This window comes from Myotis lucifugus, unplaced genomic scaffold, assembly GCF_000147115.1.
Source record: "Myotis lucifugus unplaced genomic scaffold, Myoluc2.0 scaffold_54, whole genome shotgun sequence".
In the NCBI taxonomy this organism is placed as follows: Eukaryota; Metazoa; Chordata; class Mammalia; order Chiroptera; family Vespertilionidae; genus Myotis; species Myotis lucifugus.
The window spans coordinates 5,172,296-5,189,181 of record NW_005871102.1 but is presented as its reverse complement, the minus strand read 5'-3'; the positions used below and the strand labels follow the sequence as shown (position 1 = coordinate 5,189,181).

General features: G+C 36.5%; 1 protein-coding gene across 2 annotated transcripts in view; it reads left to right on the top strand.

Annotated features, from left to right (window-relative positions):
• Positions 1-16,886, top strand: part of ACBD6 (acyl-CoA binding domain containing 6) — a 126,729-nt gene that overhangs the window by 35,524 nt on the left and 74,319 nt on the right. For both annotated transcript variants that reach the window (XR_002829337.1, XM_006088971.3), the window contains exon 4: positions 6,467-6,549. Coding sequence is in view for 1 of the 2 variants with exons in the window: in XM_006088971.3 (XP_006089033.1) it covers positions 6,467-6,549 (83 nt within the window). In the remaining variant the exon portion in view is untranslated. The remainder of the gene's footprint in view (positions 1-6,466; positions 6,550-16,886) is intronic.

The following is a 16,886-nucleotide window of genomic DNA, read 5'->3' as shown; positions in this document are numbered from 1 at the left end:
TCCTATGTACTTAAAATAAGAATTCATATGATAAGTTTTATTTAATTGCTTGAATTTTGCTTACAGTTGACCCTTGAACAACACAGGGGTTAGAGGTTCTGACCCGTTGCACAGTTGAAAACCCATGTACAACTTAGGACTCCGAAAGAACTTAACTACTAATAGCCTACTGTTGACTGGAAGCTTTACTGATAACATAAACAGCTGATTAACATATAATTTGTATGTCATATTAATGCTGTATTCTTACAATAAACTAAGCTAGAGAAAAGAAAATGTTATTGAGAAAATATAATAGAAAATATGTTTATAGTATTTACTGGAAAAAATCCACATGTAAGTGGATCTGTGCAGTTCAAACTGTGCTCAAGGGTCAACTGCTTTTGTTAGATTATTTCAACCAAATTTTGAGCTGTGAGTCAAGACGTGTGATTTGCCATAGGTCAGTGATATATCCAAGTGGCTTGTTTGTGCATCTGATTGATGGAATTTAGGTCATTGGCCTGCATATTCCAGCTGCAAGGGAATTTGAGAAATGTGGTTTTGAGGATTTTCTTATAAAGTTGGGACACAAAATATGGAAACCTATTAAAACATTAAGATAGTGTTCCAAAGACTTTGATAAGCCACACATAAGATGTCCATTAGACTTGTTTTTCTTTATCAATCTCTGAACCTCTCTTTCATGAACTCATCCATCTTAAGATGGTTGAATAGAGGCAAATGTAATGGAAAAGACTATAGAATGAAAATACATCTAGTTTAGCAATATTAATTGATTCCTTTGTGTATTCCCATTTATGCATTTCATCAAAAATCATAGTTACTGGAATTTATTTTAATTTTAAAAGTTTCTTTTTGAACTAATGAAGTACTTTACTTAAATTTAAAAAATGTACACTTAAGAAACAGAACAAAATTTTAATTCAGAATATTGTAAATATGTGATAATGGTCCCTAAAGTAGCTTGGAGAGGTAGCATAATTTAACAAAAACACCACAGGCTTTAGATATCAGAAGATCTCAATTCTGCCAATTACTGTGTGGCATTGGGTACTTCTCTTATCTTTATAATCTGTAAAATAGAGATATATTTTATCAAATATAAGGGAGTTACTCAGTTTTTAACATTTATAAAATTCTGGATATGTCTTAAAATAGATGATGTATATATTATATTTAATTGGCTATATTTTTTCTTAGCATAAAATAATGCTGCTCTTTATAATTTGATGTCTTAATTAAATGAAATACAGTATAAATGCCAACTTTATAGAAATGTTTTGAAGTTGGAATTGGAAAATATATGTAAAGTGTGAAGCATATGGAAGATATTCATTAAGTACTAGTTTGCTTTCCTTTTTTTCTAATAATAGTTACTTTGTTAGGTTTTCTGGTTGGTTTGGAGGTTTGTTTTATCAGGAGAATATTAGATAAAGACTCGTGGTTCAATATTGTAATTTTATACCTCAAAACATTTTGTATCTGTCTTGCTGAGACACTTTATCTTTGGAGAAATGGCAATATTTTGGAAAAATTGCTGAATACTTATATAGTGTTCACTTTATGCTGAGCAATGTCATATATATATACTTTATTTAAAATACTTTAAACACTCAGAGGAGGTAGTGATGAATCCTATTTTTACAAATGAGGAAGCTAAAGCAGAGAGATTTATTTACCCAGTCGTACAGCTAAACCTATAAACAAAGTAAGTAAACAAACCAATAAAACAGAAGCCAAAAAGGTAGTAGTATGTGGAAACAAGAAACTCAACCCCCTCCTTGCATATATTAGCCTGATAACATTTAGAGTAGTTATTTTTCAGATGGAAAGAAAGTTTCACAAGGTTTTAAGTCTTGACCCTGCAACTGACTAATGTGGAATCTGAATCCAAATGGTAAAGATTCAGCCAACAACTTATCCTTTCCCCTCTGAGTGAAGGAACATTTCAGTGTCTCAAATAATATAGGCTGAGGCAATGTAAGAATTGGCAAATTTTATCCTATTGCCTGCCAAACTGTAGTCTCTTTCTTTAACTGCTGATGCAACATAAAAATAACTTAATGGATTTTGAGTAGAGAGAAATGGAATAAACTTCTTAAGCCTCTGTGAGAAACATTTCATTGGAGTGGAAATCTAGAAGCTAAAGTAGCCAAAGTTTACCCCTTCTTGTAGATGAAGTGGATGGAGACGAAAACTAATGCATCTTTGGCAGCTTTATTCTGAATTCAATCTGATAATGGCAGATTATTTTTGAAATATTATTTCTGCTTAAGATATAATCTTCCCTTCTCCTCACCCCCCAGGAATAAAAAAGTTATCAGCAGCGTTCTAACATGCTTTGTGCTATTGCTTCAGAAGGAGAAATTAATCCTAGGAAGAAGAAACATATTTAGAATACACTATATTCAAATTATAGAGTCATATTTTTCCCCAAAATTTTTATTACAACTGTATTATGCTTTATGTACAAAGATATCCATCATATATTTATGAGGGGAAAAGTGAAAATAACCTAAGTAGGTAACTATCAGATAATGGTTAAGTAAGTTATAGTACATTGGTACATGGAATATTAAGCTGGTTTTTAAATTAATGTTTGTAGGACTCCTGTTCCTGGGCATGGAGTAATAGGAATGAGATTTACCCTTTGCCAAAACAAGAAGAAAACTAGACATAATAGATAAAACAATAGTTTTTAGAAATGGCACTAAAAGTTGTATACAACTAGGAGAGAAGGGAAACAGGAGCTCTACAATCGCCTCAGTTTATTGCCTGGAAGCAATTTTCAGGCTACAGTGAAGGGAGGGCGGATCCAGTTGAGCTAGAAAATGCGGGACCAAATACTAGAGAAGATGTTCCTGCAGAGGGAGAGAGAGCTCCAAAGATCTGCAGAGGTGTCCCTTTGGCTGAATACTAATCTGTGTGTGTGTGAAAGGGAACTAACAGGTTGGGAAAAGAATTACAAGAAAGCAGTAGGCCAAACCATTCTTGGAGCTGACATAGGACTGAGAATATTTCATTTCCTACTAGTAAGAGTGGAAAGAAAATGTAATATATGGGGCATATGGTAGAGGCCTCAAAAGGATTTCATCTCAGTGGTGAGGCTAAATTAAGCTCTAGATTGAAGGCTGCTCTGCCCCTACCTTAACACGGCTTTAAAGTAAGCCTTGAAAGGATCAAATTGATTCCACATAATTGAATTCATGCCAAAACAAAGTCTAACATATTTTAAAGGCACACAACAAAACCAGCAAACAAGAGTGTAAAATTTACAATGTCTGGTTTACAGTAAGTCTCTCAAGCATTTGAGGACAGCAGCAAAATAGCACCCTTAACTAAGAAAAATACCTGTCAATGAAAGCAGAAATGATAGAGAATAAAACAGCTATTATAAATATATTCTATATATTCACGAACGTAGAGGAAAACATGAACATAATAGACAGAGAAATGGAAGATACAAAAAGCCCAAATGGAACTTCTAGAGAAGAAAATAATATCTGATATAACACACTGGATAGGATTAACAGAAGCTTAGATATTGCATAAGAAAAGATTAGTGAACTTGAAGATGTAGCAATTGAAACTAATAAAAATCAAGCACAGAGAATAAAAAGACGAAACAAAAATGAACAGAAGCCTAATGAGCTATGGGAAAATAGCAAGCAACGTGTAGCATATTGGAGTCCCAGAAAGAAGACAAAAAGCAAGCGAGAAAAAAAGAAACAGTTTAATGAATGATAGCTGATATTTTAAACATTTTATGAAAATTATAAATCAGAGTCTTTCATCCTTTGCAGCATTAACATTTGAGACTGGCTAATTCTTTGTTGCAGAAGGCTGAACTATGTATTGCAGGATGTTTAGCAGCAACTCCAGTCTCTACTTACTAGATGCCAATAGGACCATTCACTTGCAACAATCAAAAATTGCCCAAACATTGCTAGATATCCTTGGAGGAAAAGGGGGGGGCAAAAAAAATCTCCCCTAGTTGAGAATCACTGCCATAAACCCATAGATCCAAGAAGCTCAGCGAACCCCAAGCAGAAGAAGCACCAAGGCACATCATAATCGAATTGGTGAAAACCAGTGAAAAAAAATCTTAAAAGCATCCAGATCAAAAAAAAGAAAGAAAAGGATACAGAGGAACAAAGGTAAGAACTACAGCAAACTTCTTTTCAGAAGTCTGAAATCAGTAGGGGCAACATTGAAAGGAAAAAACTATCAACTCATAATTCTATACCATTTAAGACAGTTTTAAAAATGAAGGTGGAATTTACTTAACATGACAATAGGCATTTATGAGAAAGCCACAGATAACATTACATTCAATGGTGAAAGACAGAAAGTTTTCCCCTTAAAATCAGGAATAAGACAAGGATACCTGCTTATACCACTGCTATTCAACATTGTACTGTAAATTCTAGCCAGAGCAATAAAACAAGTAAAAGAAATAGCATTCATAATGGAAAGGAAGAAGCAGAACTAGCTCTGTTGACAGGTAACATGATTCTTACAGAAAATCCAAAGAATCTCCCAAAAAACTACTGGAGCTAATAAATTAATTCAGCAAATTTGTGAGATACGAGAGCAACATACACAACATACAAAAATCAGTTGTGTTTCTATACACCAGCAATGAAAACCCCAAAATGGAAACTAAAAAAATAAATTCATTTACAATAACATCCAAAAGAATAAAATGCCTAGGAATAATTTTAACCAAGGAGGTGAAAGGTTTTACACTGAAAACTATAAACCATTGTTGAAACAAATTAAAGAAGACCCAGAAAAATGGAAAGATTCATAGATAGGCAGGTTTTATATTGTTAAGATGATAGTACTACCCAAGTGACCTACAGATTCAATGCAATCTCTTACCAAAATTCTAAATGCCATTTTTGCAGAAATGAAAAAGTCAGTTCTCAGATTTAGATGGATTTGCAAAGGACCCAAATAGTAAAACAATATTGAAAAAGAACAAAATTGGAGGATTCACAGTTGCTATTTCAAACACACTATAAAGCTGAAGTAATTAGAACATTGGTACTCGTATAAGGATAGACTAGTACAGTGGTTGGCAAACTGCGGCTCGCGAGCCACGTGCGGCTCTTTGGCCCCTTCAGTGTGGCTCTTCCACAAAATACTGACTTCTGTGCATGGGCCACAAAGTTTCAATCGCACTGTACGTGCGTGCCCGCATGTGGTATTTTGTGGAAGAGCCACACTCGGGGCCAAAGAGCCGCATGTGACTCATGAGCCGCAGTTTACCGACCACTGGACTAGTAGAATAGAATCGAGTCTAAAAATAAAACCTCATTTTTATGGCCAATTGATTTTAAATAAGGGTGTCAAGACTCAATATTGCAGAAGTGGGCTTTTGCAGAAGTTGCAATTTAAGCCTTTCAGACAGTGATAACATCCAAGTTCACTGCTTCCACATTACATTTTTGGAAGAATCTTATTTCTAAATTTAATCTTCATCTTGTGCTTTTTAAGAATATCAAGGGACAGAGTATTGAATACTTGATTTTGGAACGTGCTTCCATAAGAGTTTATTTGGCTCTTTTTATTTTAGATTTCCTTTCCTCTCTCCCTTCCACCTTCTTCCTTTCCGCCACCTAAAAATATTTTTTTTATGGTTGAATTTTAGGTTTTACTATGTAGTTTAGGTAGTTTACTATGTAGTTCGGGGGGGGGATTTTAATTTTGTTAATGTAGATATGATTTTCCTGATAACTTTTATTTCATATTTTTTTAATATCCACCTGAGGATATTTTTTCCATTAATTTTCTTAGAGAGTGGAAAGAAGGAAGGGAAAAAGAGAGAGAAACAGAGAGAGAAACATCGATGTGAGAGAGACACATCAATTGGTTGCCTCCCACACAAACCCCAGCTGGGGCCAGGGATCAAACCCAAGACCCTTCAGTCTGGGGGCCCAATGCTCTAACCACTGAGCCAAGCTGGCCAGGGCCTCATTTTTCCACATGGAACATCCATATTTTCTACCTTGAACTTAGCTAACATCTTATAATCAGTTAGGGCAGTGGTCGGCAAACTGCGGCCCTTTGAGTGTGGCTCTTCCACAAAATACCACGTGCGGCGCACACGTAAGTGTGATTGAAACTTCGTGGCCACACTCAAGGAGCCAAAGAGCCGCATGTGGCTCGCGAGCCGCAGTTTGCCGACCACTGAGTTAGGGGAATGGCTTTTAGGTGACTCCACAGGCACTAATGGAATGAACATAGCTTGCTAGTGGGTACTCATTCCACTGCTGTGATGACCTGAGAGTACACTTGCCTTTTTGATACCATCTTGAAATTGTTAACTAGTACCTTCAAGAAATGGTGGACTGTCAAACTTTTAGTAATCCTTTGCAAAGTAGTGTTTTGTAACTAGTTTAAATACACATTGCTTTAACCCTTGTGTCTTTTTTTCTACCTTTTATCCCTCCCACAGTCACCAGAGAAGAAAGGAAAAGAAGCAAATACTGGTTTTGGCGGACCAGTTGTTAGTTCTCTGTATCATGAAGAAATCATCAGGTAATTTTCTCTTCCGGTCTTTGATAGTAGGGATATCTTTCTCTATCTGGATATATATATTGTGTGTGTATTTATATATTTTTGATCCTGAAAACTTTCATTTATGAAGAACTTTTTCTTAACCTGAAACTGATTTGGTGGTATATCTAGAAAGATCATAAATGGCAGGGAAGGATTTTTAAGGTGTATAATCATTAAAATCATTGTGTCTGAATCAGTGCCAGATAGTAACCCTTCCCACCATATAAATATTTGGTAGGGCAAGGGTTTGTGTCTCAGAGAATCTAAAGCTTTGGATTTTTGTTGTTAGTTTTCCTCAAAATACCATTATTGTAAAGATTTTCATTTTTATAGTTCATTCATTCTAGCTGCAAATTAAAGATCACTTTGGAATATAAAACGGTACACTAAGGAAAACGTTGTGGAGGTTCCTCAAAAAATTAAGCAGACAATTACTATGTGACCCAGCAGTTCTAATTCTAGTTCTGTATCCCAAAGAATTGAAAGAGAATCTGACAGACATATTTGGCACACTCATGTTCATAATAGCCAAGAGGTAGAACCACCCAAGTGTCCATTGGTGGGTGAATAAACAAAATATGGTATGTATAATGGAATATTATTCAGCTTTGAAAAGGAAGGAAAATTCTGAAACATAGCTAGAACATGGGTGAACCTTCAGGACATTATGTTAAGTGAAATGAGCCAGTCACAAAAAAATAAATACTATATGATTCCACTTATATGAGATGTCAAGAGTATTCAGATTACAGATATAGAAAGTAGAATAGTGGTTGTCAGGAGCTGGAGGAAGGGAAAAGTTGTTATAAAAGCTTCAGTTTTGCAAGATGGAAAAGTTCTGGAGATTGGTTGCACAACAATGTGAATTTACTTAGCTCTACTGAACTGTACACTTAGAAATGGTTAAGATAGTAAATTTTTAAAAAATATACATTTTATTGATTTTTTACAGAGAGCAAGGGAGAGGGATAGAGAGTTAGAAACATCGATCAGCTGCCTCCTGCACACCCCCTACTGGGGATGTGCCCACAACCAAAGTACATGCCCCTGACCAGAATCGAACCTGGGACCCTTCAGGCCATAGGCCGACGCTCTATCCACTGAGCCAAACTGGTTAGGGCAAGATAGTAAAATTTTATGGGTTTGTTGTTTTTTTTAAACACAAAATTTTTAAAGGTCATTTTGTATTTAATAAAGGTCTTAAATTTTATGTTATATATAAAATTTATTGGATAATCTTTTTCTTTCAGCACTGTTTGTATAAATCAGGAATTCTGTCCTGCTTTAAAGTCATGTGACACATTCATCTAAGATTGCTCCTTTATAGATAAAAACAAAATAGGAATCTCTGATGTCCTTACTCTTTTTTTTTTTTAAATATATTTTATTGATTTTTCACAGAGAGGAAGAGAGAGAGACAGAGAGCTAGAAACATCGATGAGAGAGAAACATCGATCAGCTGCCTCCTGCACATCTCCCACTGGGGATGTGCCCACAACTCAGGTACATGCCCTTGACCGGAATCGAACCCGGGACCCTTCAGTCCGCAGGCTGACGCTCTATCCACTGAGCCAAACCGGTTTCGGCTGTCCTTACTCTTTTTGAGTTATCTGAACTTTACTTTTCCTACTCGTTAACATGAAGTAAATGAGCTCTAATCTTTAAGTGGAAAATTGGGATTACCTAAATTTATTGAAGGGAAATACCTATCTTCATAGAGTGAAGAGGAATTGTACCAAAATGTTATGCTCACTCTTGCAAAAGAGTTTGATGACATTATCCATCACATAAGGAAGTGATGATGACAACTCCCAGGTAGCATTCTGGGAAGGAAGTTACTGATAACACTATGAATCAAAAACTTTAAATGCTCATAGTTTCCAGTTAATGATCAGTCAGTTAATACTAGGAGTCCTCTCTTGAATCTACTAGTATTTGCATAGCAGCACACCATTTTTTGTTAAGATTAAATATTTATTTGGGTTATGAAAGGGAAAGGCTGATGGAGAATTAAGGAGAATAAAGATACCCTTTAAGGCTGCTACTGGCCTGGAGTACATTTGCCACCCTGATGCCTTTTTGGGTCTCTGAGAACTCCTGAGGAGCCCATACAGTTTTGAGGAAGCATAGTTTAAAAAACATTTTCAGAACTTAATCCCCCTGCCCCTTAACTCTTATATATTCAGAAAATGTTTTGGGGTTCTTAATTTATATATTCCATCTTTAGAGTCTACTTAAAAATGGCATCTTAGAACCCTCACCCTACCAATCAGAGTTTATTAAATGTTCAAATCAAGTCATTTTCCTACATGATAGAAGGAGAGGTTAGTCATTCCTTCTCTGTTTTCCCATAGTCCTTTGTTCACACTTTTGTTATAGCACTTATCATGTTATACACATTGAATTATAATTTTTAAGAACACTCTATCCTTCCACTAAGCTTAGGTTTTGGAGATCAGGGATCATATTTTATTCATCTCTGTACTCTCACTATTCTGAGGAAGTTCCCAGAAGTTAGTAAGTATCTAGCGAAAGTGCCAGCCATTGGGAGGTACCCCCAGCTACTTCCCCAAGGAACTGATAATTTAGTTAGGGAAATGAATTGAGATAGTTTCTTGACTTTGCTTTTTTTATATATATTTTTTATTGATTTTTCACAGAGAGGAAGGGAGAGGGATAGAGAGTTAGAAACATCAATGAGAGAGAAACATCGATCAGCTGCCTCCTGCACACCTCCGACTGGGGATGTGCCCGCAACCAAGGTACATGCCCTTGGCCGGAATCAAACCTGGGACCTTTCAGTCCACAGGCCGATGCTCTATCCACTGAGCCAAACTGGTTAGGGCTTGACTCTGCTTTTTAAAAATCACCATACATACTTTCTAATAATAGCAATCGCTTATCTATAAGTAATAATGATCCTTATTTTGAGTGCTGATTTCTTTAAGGGCTCCAAGACTCTAGTATTTTTGAAAATGACATGCTGAGCACTATTCTTTTGGAATGTCCAGTGACTTGACTAATTTCAGTGCCTCTACAGAACAGAAAGCAAATCACATGTACTCCAATTGAAGTGAGAGTAAATGTCTGGATACTTGGAGTATTCCTAATATAGAGCTAAATTACACTGGAAGAATTAACCTACCTGATTACCCTCCATCCAATTCCTAAAGAAGTGACTCTTACATTTAAATCAATATTTAGAATTTGATCATAAGAAACATAAAATAATATCACTTATTTTAATATAAAGTAGAGATTTTAATTCAACTCACATTTATTGTGAATCTATGAGACAAAACATTTGGATATTTGTGCTTCTAAGCTTCTTCACCTTTTAATAGTATGTTCTCTGTATTTTTTTACATCTACGTGCATGTTTAATAAACATTATTGGTTAATGGAATGAATTATGAACCTCTGCTATGGCAAAACTGGTTAGTCTTGGCCTTATTTCATTAAGTCATTGAAATATTAGTCTTCTTATGATGTGATCTAAGTTTTTGTGTTCTGGAACATATTATTAAGATATGAAACAATAAGAAACATAAATATGAGAGCCACAGAAAGCCTTCTAGTTATTACAAACAGTAATTTCATTACTACTACTAGGGGCCCAGTGCACGAATTTGTGCACCTTGAAAAGAAATTGCAGGCTGCAAGGCTGTGGTGGGCACAGGGGCAGGTCTCAGTCCATCCTCCGCGGCCCCTCCCACCGTGGCCCCCGGTCCCCTGTCTGCCGGCAGCCCTGCTCCCGCCGCTTCCACGTGCTGACTGAGCCGGCCCCGCTTGCACCCACTGATGGTACTGAGCGATTGGGGCCAGCACCAGCAGCAGGTGCGAGTGAGGCCGGCACTGGCACAGCAGCGGGTGCGAGCAGGGCCGTTGCCGGCAGCAGGTGCAAGAGGCGGCTGTTGGCCTCAATCGCCCCTCAGGAGCAAGGGGAGGTGGAGAAGCCCTGGGGGGTGATTGGGGCTGGCACTGGGCACCCGCAGCGGGTGCGAGCAGCGGCTCCAGTGCCCACAGCGGGTGCGAGCGGGGCCGGCACCAGCAGCAGGTGCAAGCGCCCGGGGGACCGCGGCATGAGGGAGCAAAGAATTTTCAGTAATCACCAGAGGCTCACCCGGATGACAGCAACCAGTGCCCCGCCTTGATCTAGTGCCCCCACTCACCTGCTCCACCATCCTACCGCATCTGATGCCACCATGTTCTGCGCACACACCCTGGTGGTCAGCATACGTCATAGCGACTGGTTGGTTGGTTGTTCCACCGTTCAGTCTGTTTGCATATTAAGGTTTTATATACTAGTATATAGATAGCACATCAGAAATTACAGCAACTACTGATTTTCTTACATTAGAGAATTCATTTTATAATTGAACAGAATTCCAGCATAACAAACTAGATCACAATAAAAATTATTCTACATTGAAATGTTGGGTTACTCCAGTGAAGGACCAGATGTAATCCTTATTGTTTCTTAAAACACATTGCAGACCAGTAGTTTTATTGCTAGCTTTACCCAGTGGCCAAATAAGTTTCTATTGAACGACTACAAAAAACGTTTTACATAAATGTTAAAGGCACGCTTTAAAATTAAAAACCCATTGCATTTTGAAGTTATTTATTACATGTTCTTACAAGCTATTATCTTTTTAAAGTATGATACTTTGTAAAACACTGTGTAATATGAAGCAAGAATTCTCGTGATCTGTCTGCAATGTGTTAAGTATAAGACTATAGTTGCAACATTGAAAACAGGGTATTGTTAGCTTTTATGTAATCAAGTATTGCTTGTATTTTGGTGAAATATAGTAGCTGGTGGTGTTTTTTTGCCAAGAAAACGTGGTTTTTTAACTGAAGTTAATTGCAGTCTTGGTAGTGTTATGTTCAACCAAGGGGAAAATGACAGTAGGATCTAGAGTTTTAGAAACATGGTTAAAATGTTAAACTTGAAGGGAAGGAAAAGTTTTCCTCTACAGAACCATTATTTTTTAAAAGAACATTAAAAATGTATTTCTAAGGTCTTAACTATATAAACCTCTACATTTTTTCACATTATTAAAGATCAGGAAAACCAGTTTCTAATAAACCCATTTCTTAGGGCTCCATTGTCCTGGCAGCTTTCCTGACGAATGTGCACTGTAGCTGATAAGTTAAGAACCCACTTGAGTTTTATTGTAAATGTTTTTGAGCCATGGACCACTGGGGCCAATTCTGAGCTTGCTCCTGCCTGTTTTGGTTCTGGCCTTTATTTCCATTCTGTCAGAGAAAGTGATAATATAATTTCATAGGTACAGATCTCTGTTAACATTCCAGAGCCCTGACCCAGTTCCTCCTGAAGCTAGTTAATGGTTCTGTAGTATAACGGAGGGAATATAGTGTGGTTATAGAATGTGGTACAGGTTGTTTGCTTTTACAGAAGAAATTGGAAAACAGGGAAGGGAGAGTCAATGCTATTAGATTTGTGTTTGGAACTATAGAAGCAAGAGAGTCAGAAATCTTGTCCCTCACAGTTACTCTAGCCTTGAGATCTGTTGTGTTTCATTTATACTGAGGACTGGCAGAAAAAGCTCTGGTAAATAAGCTTAGGACTTTGCAAAGAGTCAGTTGGTTCTGTACTACATATAGTGACTTAATAAACACTTGGGTGAGTTGTATACATGGAAGGTTTTATCTAGAAGTTGGCACATAAAGTTTTATCTAGAATTAGAACAAGAATTAAAAATACAATACATGAAGCCTGTAAATATCCATCTCACCCTGCAATAAGAGTTGATCTTCCCTGTTATATTTTGTAGTTTGATGCTATGTAATCTATCAGAATTTTATTAATCCCACTTACACAGGCAGCCATCTGGACCTTCTCTAAGCAAGACCAGAGCAGTATACAGCTAAAATGATTGATGGGCTCTAGAATTGATTAGTTGTTCTGTGAGACAAATGAACTGTTTTGGCAGAAAATACCAGAGGTCACTGCTGTGGTCAGACACAAAAGCCTGTAGAATTTTAAAGAGATTCTTTCATTATTGACTTATAAAGTTAAAAATTTTAAACAATAATGGATTTTGAAAATATTTTAGAAATATCTCTTCATTGGCTGCTCTTTAGTTCTGATTATAAAATGGAGGCTATAAGTATTAAAAACAAAAGTGAATGTGATTATTTTATGCTTTAATTTTATAATTTTTGGTGAAAATACGAACTGAATAAAAGTAGTATAAAAGCCTGTCACTTATATAATATTGTACTCTAAAAGAGTATGATTGGAGAAAAAGCTACAATGAATATTATTTTATTGTAAGTGACTTATAAAATGAAATGGTATAAAATTCCATGTAGTTATTTATTCAGAGCCTTATAGCAATCTCTTTGTGGGGTTTTCTTTCTGTTTTTAACAAATCTATAAGATTCTTAGGCTTCAATAGTATTTTTTTTAATTGAAAATTTGGATTTTTATGCTTCCAATAAGTTAAGTCACTCTGGGATACCACTGTCCCATTAACACTACTGCCCTTAGCACCAAAAAGATTATCTTGCTTCCTTTCATCTGTTTGGCTGGTAATAGTGAAATCCTTCCCTATTTCACTTTGTTGCCCATGACCAACATTGTGTTAAGACTTTGGTGATAGGTGATAAATTGGATGACATATGTCTTGTTACATTCTGGTTATTCTTTGAGGACTACACAAGTGTGGATAGGCAAGTGGAAAACTCCCCCTTGAGAATCTGACTGCTTAGAATGAACTTGAGTTATGGATTTATTCAGCCTGTAAAACCTCAGCTGGCATAAATAATTGAGAAAGCAAAGGTTTGTCTGTGGTGCATACCTCAGGGACTCATGGCTCCCTTCCTCCTCTCTACCTCCCTTTCTTATGAAAATGATCCCAGTTGCACTCCTAGATAATAACACACCAAGCAATTAAAAGCCATGGGTGGCTGGAGAGAGGAGAAAAGGTTTAGTTAATGAGCTTTTCCTCTTCCAGTGCCCATGAGAGCCTCAGGAATGACAAGGCGATTAAAGCGAAGAGATAATTATAGATTATGTGAAAATGGGTCCCTTGAGACAAATGGGTCTTGACATAAACAGTAACTGTTGTAAAAGTCTCCTGGCTCTCATATTCACCCTTTTCTTACGCGCTTTATTTAGCTCTTGTGTCCTCAGTGTCATGGTGTCAACCAAGCATATAGGCAAATCTACCTGTTTGCAGATCAACAGCCTTTTCTGAGCAAGAGAATCACTCAACAACTGAAACCAATCCGTAACTTTCTCTTCCTCTCTCCTTTCTTTTTTCTTCCCCCTTTTCCTTTTCTCTACTTTGTTCTCTCTTTTCTGTCTAGCCTTTCTTCTAATATTTTTCTTCTTTTTCTATAAGTGGTACCTGTGAAATACTAAGCACTTAGACTTGTTTACATAATTTAGTGTATGTATGTGTGTGTACACATATCAAGATGTGTATACTACGGGTATGTTGTTTCTAAGTCTTTGTCATATTGTTCTACTCTCTCATCCCCTAACATATTAGAAATTCTGTTTCTTCAGGTTCAAAAATAATCCACATTCTTCTACTTTTTATTACTGCCACTATCATGCCCTTTGCATGATCATCGCTACTCTTAAACAATCATCGTCTCTTGGCCAGGACACTACAGGACGGTTTGAAACTGGATTTCTCTCTTCCTGTGCTGTCTCTTCCCCAGATTTATAACTCAGATCTCATCATATCACTCTCCCGCTTAAAACCTTTTAATGATTTCCTATAGCACTTAGGATAAAATTTTAAATCCTTAGCATGTCTTACAGGGCCCTCATCATCTTCATCTAATGCCAATTTTCCCCTCTGCACCACCTCTTTGTTCACTCTACTCCAACTACATTGGCTTATTTTTATTTCCTTGAAGGTCAAATTAATCTTTGTTAGATGAATTGATTGATAGTGTTATATAAGGATATATGATACATAACCCCAGCTTACAGTATATGCTAAAAACTTTTGGTAAAATTGCTAACATTTATTGACTACTTCTTGTAAGCTAGTAACCAGAATGATCCTATGAGATGTAGGTATTATTAATACTGTACAGTGGGGCCTTGACTTACGAGTTTAATTCATTCCGTGACGGAGCTCGTGACTCAAATTACTCGTATGTCAAATCATAAAGTGAACGAGTGAGACACGTGATGCTGGGCTGATGTTGTGGCGTTCACTGTGATGTTCGCTGCGCCAACTAGCGGTGGGGTATCTGAAGCTGGCTGGTAACCCGAATTTTAGCTTGCAACTCAAAGCAAAAAATCAGCCGAGAGACGGCTCGTATCTCGAAAAACTCGTTAGTCGGGACACTCATAAGTCAAGGCCCCACTGTATCTGTATTTTATAGATGAGGAAACTGAGACTCAGAGAAGTTAGGTTACTTGCCCAAGGTCACATGGTTGTAACTCTGCTCTTAACTGCTACAGTTGTAATCTCCAACTGATGAAATCGAATTTGACAGTTGTTATTATATTAATGTACTAAATATCTTCAGTTTAAATTTTGAATTAAATCTCATTCTACTTAGTGTTTTTAAAAATGTGCTTTACTGGTAAAATTAGAGACTATAGTCTTTCATTTATCAGTGTACTGATGATGATGATGATGTTTTCTTTGGATTAATTGTTTCTATTGATTTTAGACTTACCTTAATGGTTGAGAATATAACTCAGCTCTGCAGAGCCTGTTAGTCAAGAGATTCTATAGATTTTTCTATAGATGTGGCCACTGGTTTTGCAAGAATTGATCAGAATTGAACTGTTTTTTCTTATAGGCATTAAAAGTATCAGAAATTTTCAACCAACTTTTTTAGAGTTAAGCAGATTTTAAGAGGTGAAAATTTATTTTCGGTAACTGGTGTGTTTATAAATCATGGCTAAATAACTTTTCTAGTATAATGTGTTATTTACAAGAAGTATACATTGATCTTCCCTTTGTCATTGCTTGCTTGAGAAAAATATGTTAATTACAGATTAACAATATAAATAAAATAATAAACAGAACTTTGTATTTGAGGCTTTTCGAGTTTTCTAGTCCTTTAGGTACACTGCTTATATATCGCAGTCTGAAAATAGTTATTACTTGGTGAAAGAAGATGTTGCCATGTCACGTAGCAGGAGGGGAGGAACTAACTGGTTATTTCCCATAACTGATCCTAATTGCAGATCTAGTAGCAAGCATTCTGAGTTGGAGGATTGTGATTCAGTATACCCTATATGAATTCTTGCAGTCATAGTTCACTTGTCCACTTGGCACTGTGTAGTTTGAACCTATCCTATTACCTCTTTGACTCTAAAGCACCATTGGTTTTAGAACACCATTTTTTAAAAGCCACTAATCAATTATAAGATGTCACACATTGTAAGATCTACCAGAAACATTAAAATATAAAAAAAATGTATTTTAGAATCAATGAAATCTGGCAACTTAAGAACAATGACTATTTGTCATCCAGGATTTTAAGAACAACAAAAAAACAGTTTCTTAAGTGCCTTGGTCTGAATTCTAGGCTTCTTGAACATAGAACATAGTTACTGCTCAAGTGTTTTGCCTCCTTCAGGACTTAGGATCAAGGTATTTCAGAAAGAATACTGTACTATTTGCAAGTTTTACCTGTATAGGCTCTCATTTATGGTCTTTGGTAAGATTGAATGTTTTACAAAGGTGAAATTAACATATAAAATTTGAATTAAATGTTAATTAAAAATTGGGACTTTTCATGTGCTAAATATGACAGCTATGACTACTGTTTAATCCCTGAGTTAGGAATTGACTTTATCTCTTTTGCTCCTCCCAGATAAGCCTTACACACCAGCTTCACCAAGGTTCTAATGAGGCCTCCTGAGCGAACCGTCTCCCAGCAGAGAAATACTTCAGAATGCTCTTTGCCTTAGATTGTTTCTTTTGGTCTGTGTTTAAATTGGCATCACTAACTTTTCCCCCCTTAATTGTCTCTTTGTTTTTTTTTAGATGTCTGAATCAAGTAGCTCTTCAAGTCTACCTGGGAAACATTCCTTTTTCCTCTCATTAGTAGCTTATTTTGTTTAGTTTAACTTTAAGAGGGCAATTTTGTTTCCCTTTATTCCAGGTTTTGGAAGGTGAATAACTATTTTGTTCTCCTGCTAACTCATTACCTACATTAGTTTCTTACCTTATATGCAGTGAGTGTGCCAAGGCTCTTTGGGATCTATGTTCAGCATATCCCTCTAACCTTATCTCCCAATACCCGACCATAACCAAGTGCTTGAGGTTCCCCTGAACACTTCATTTTGGTGATACTTTCTT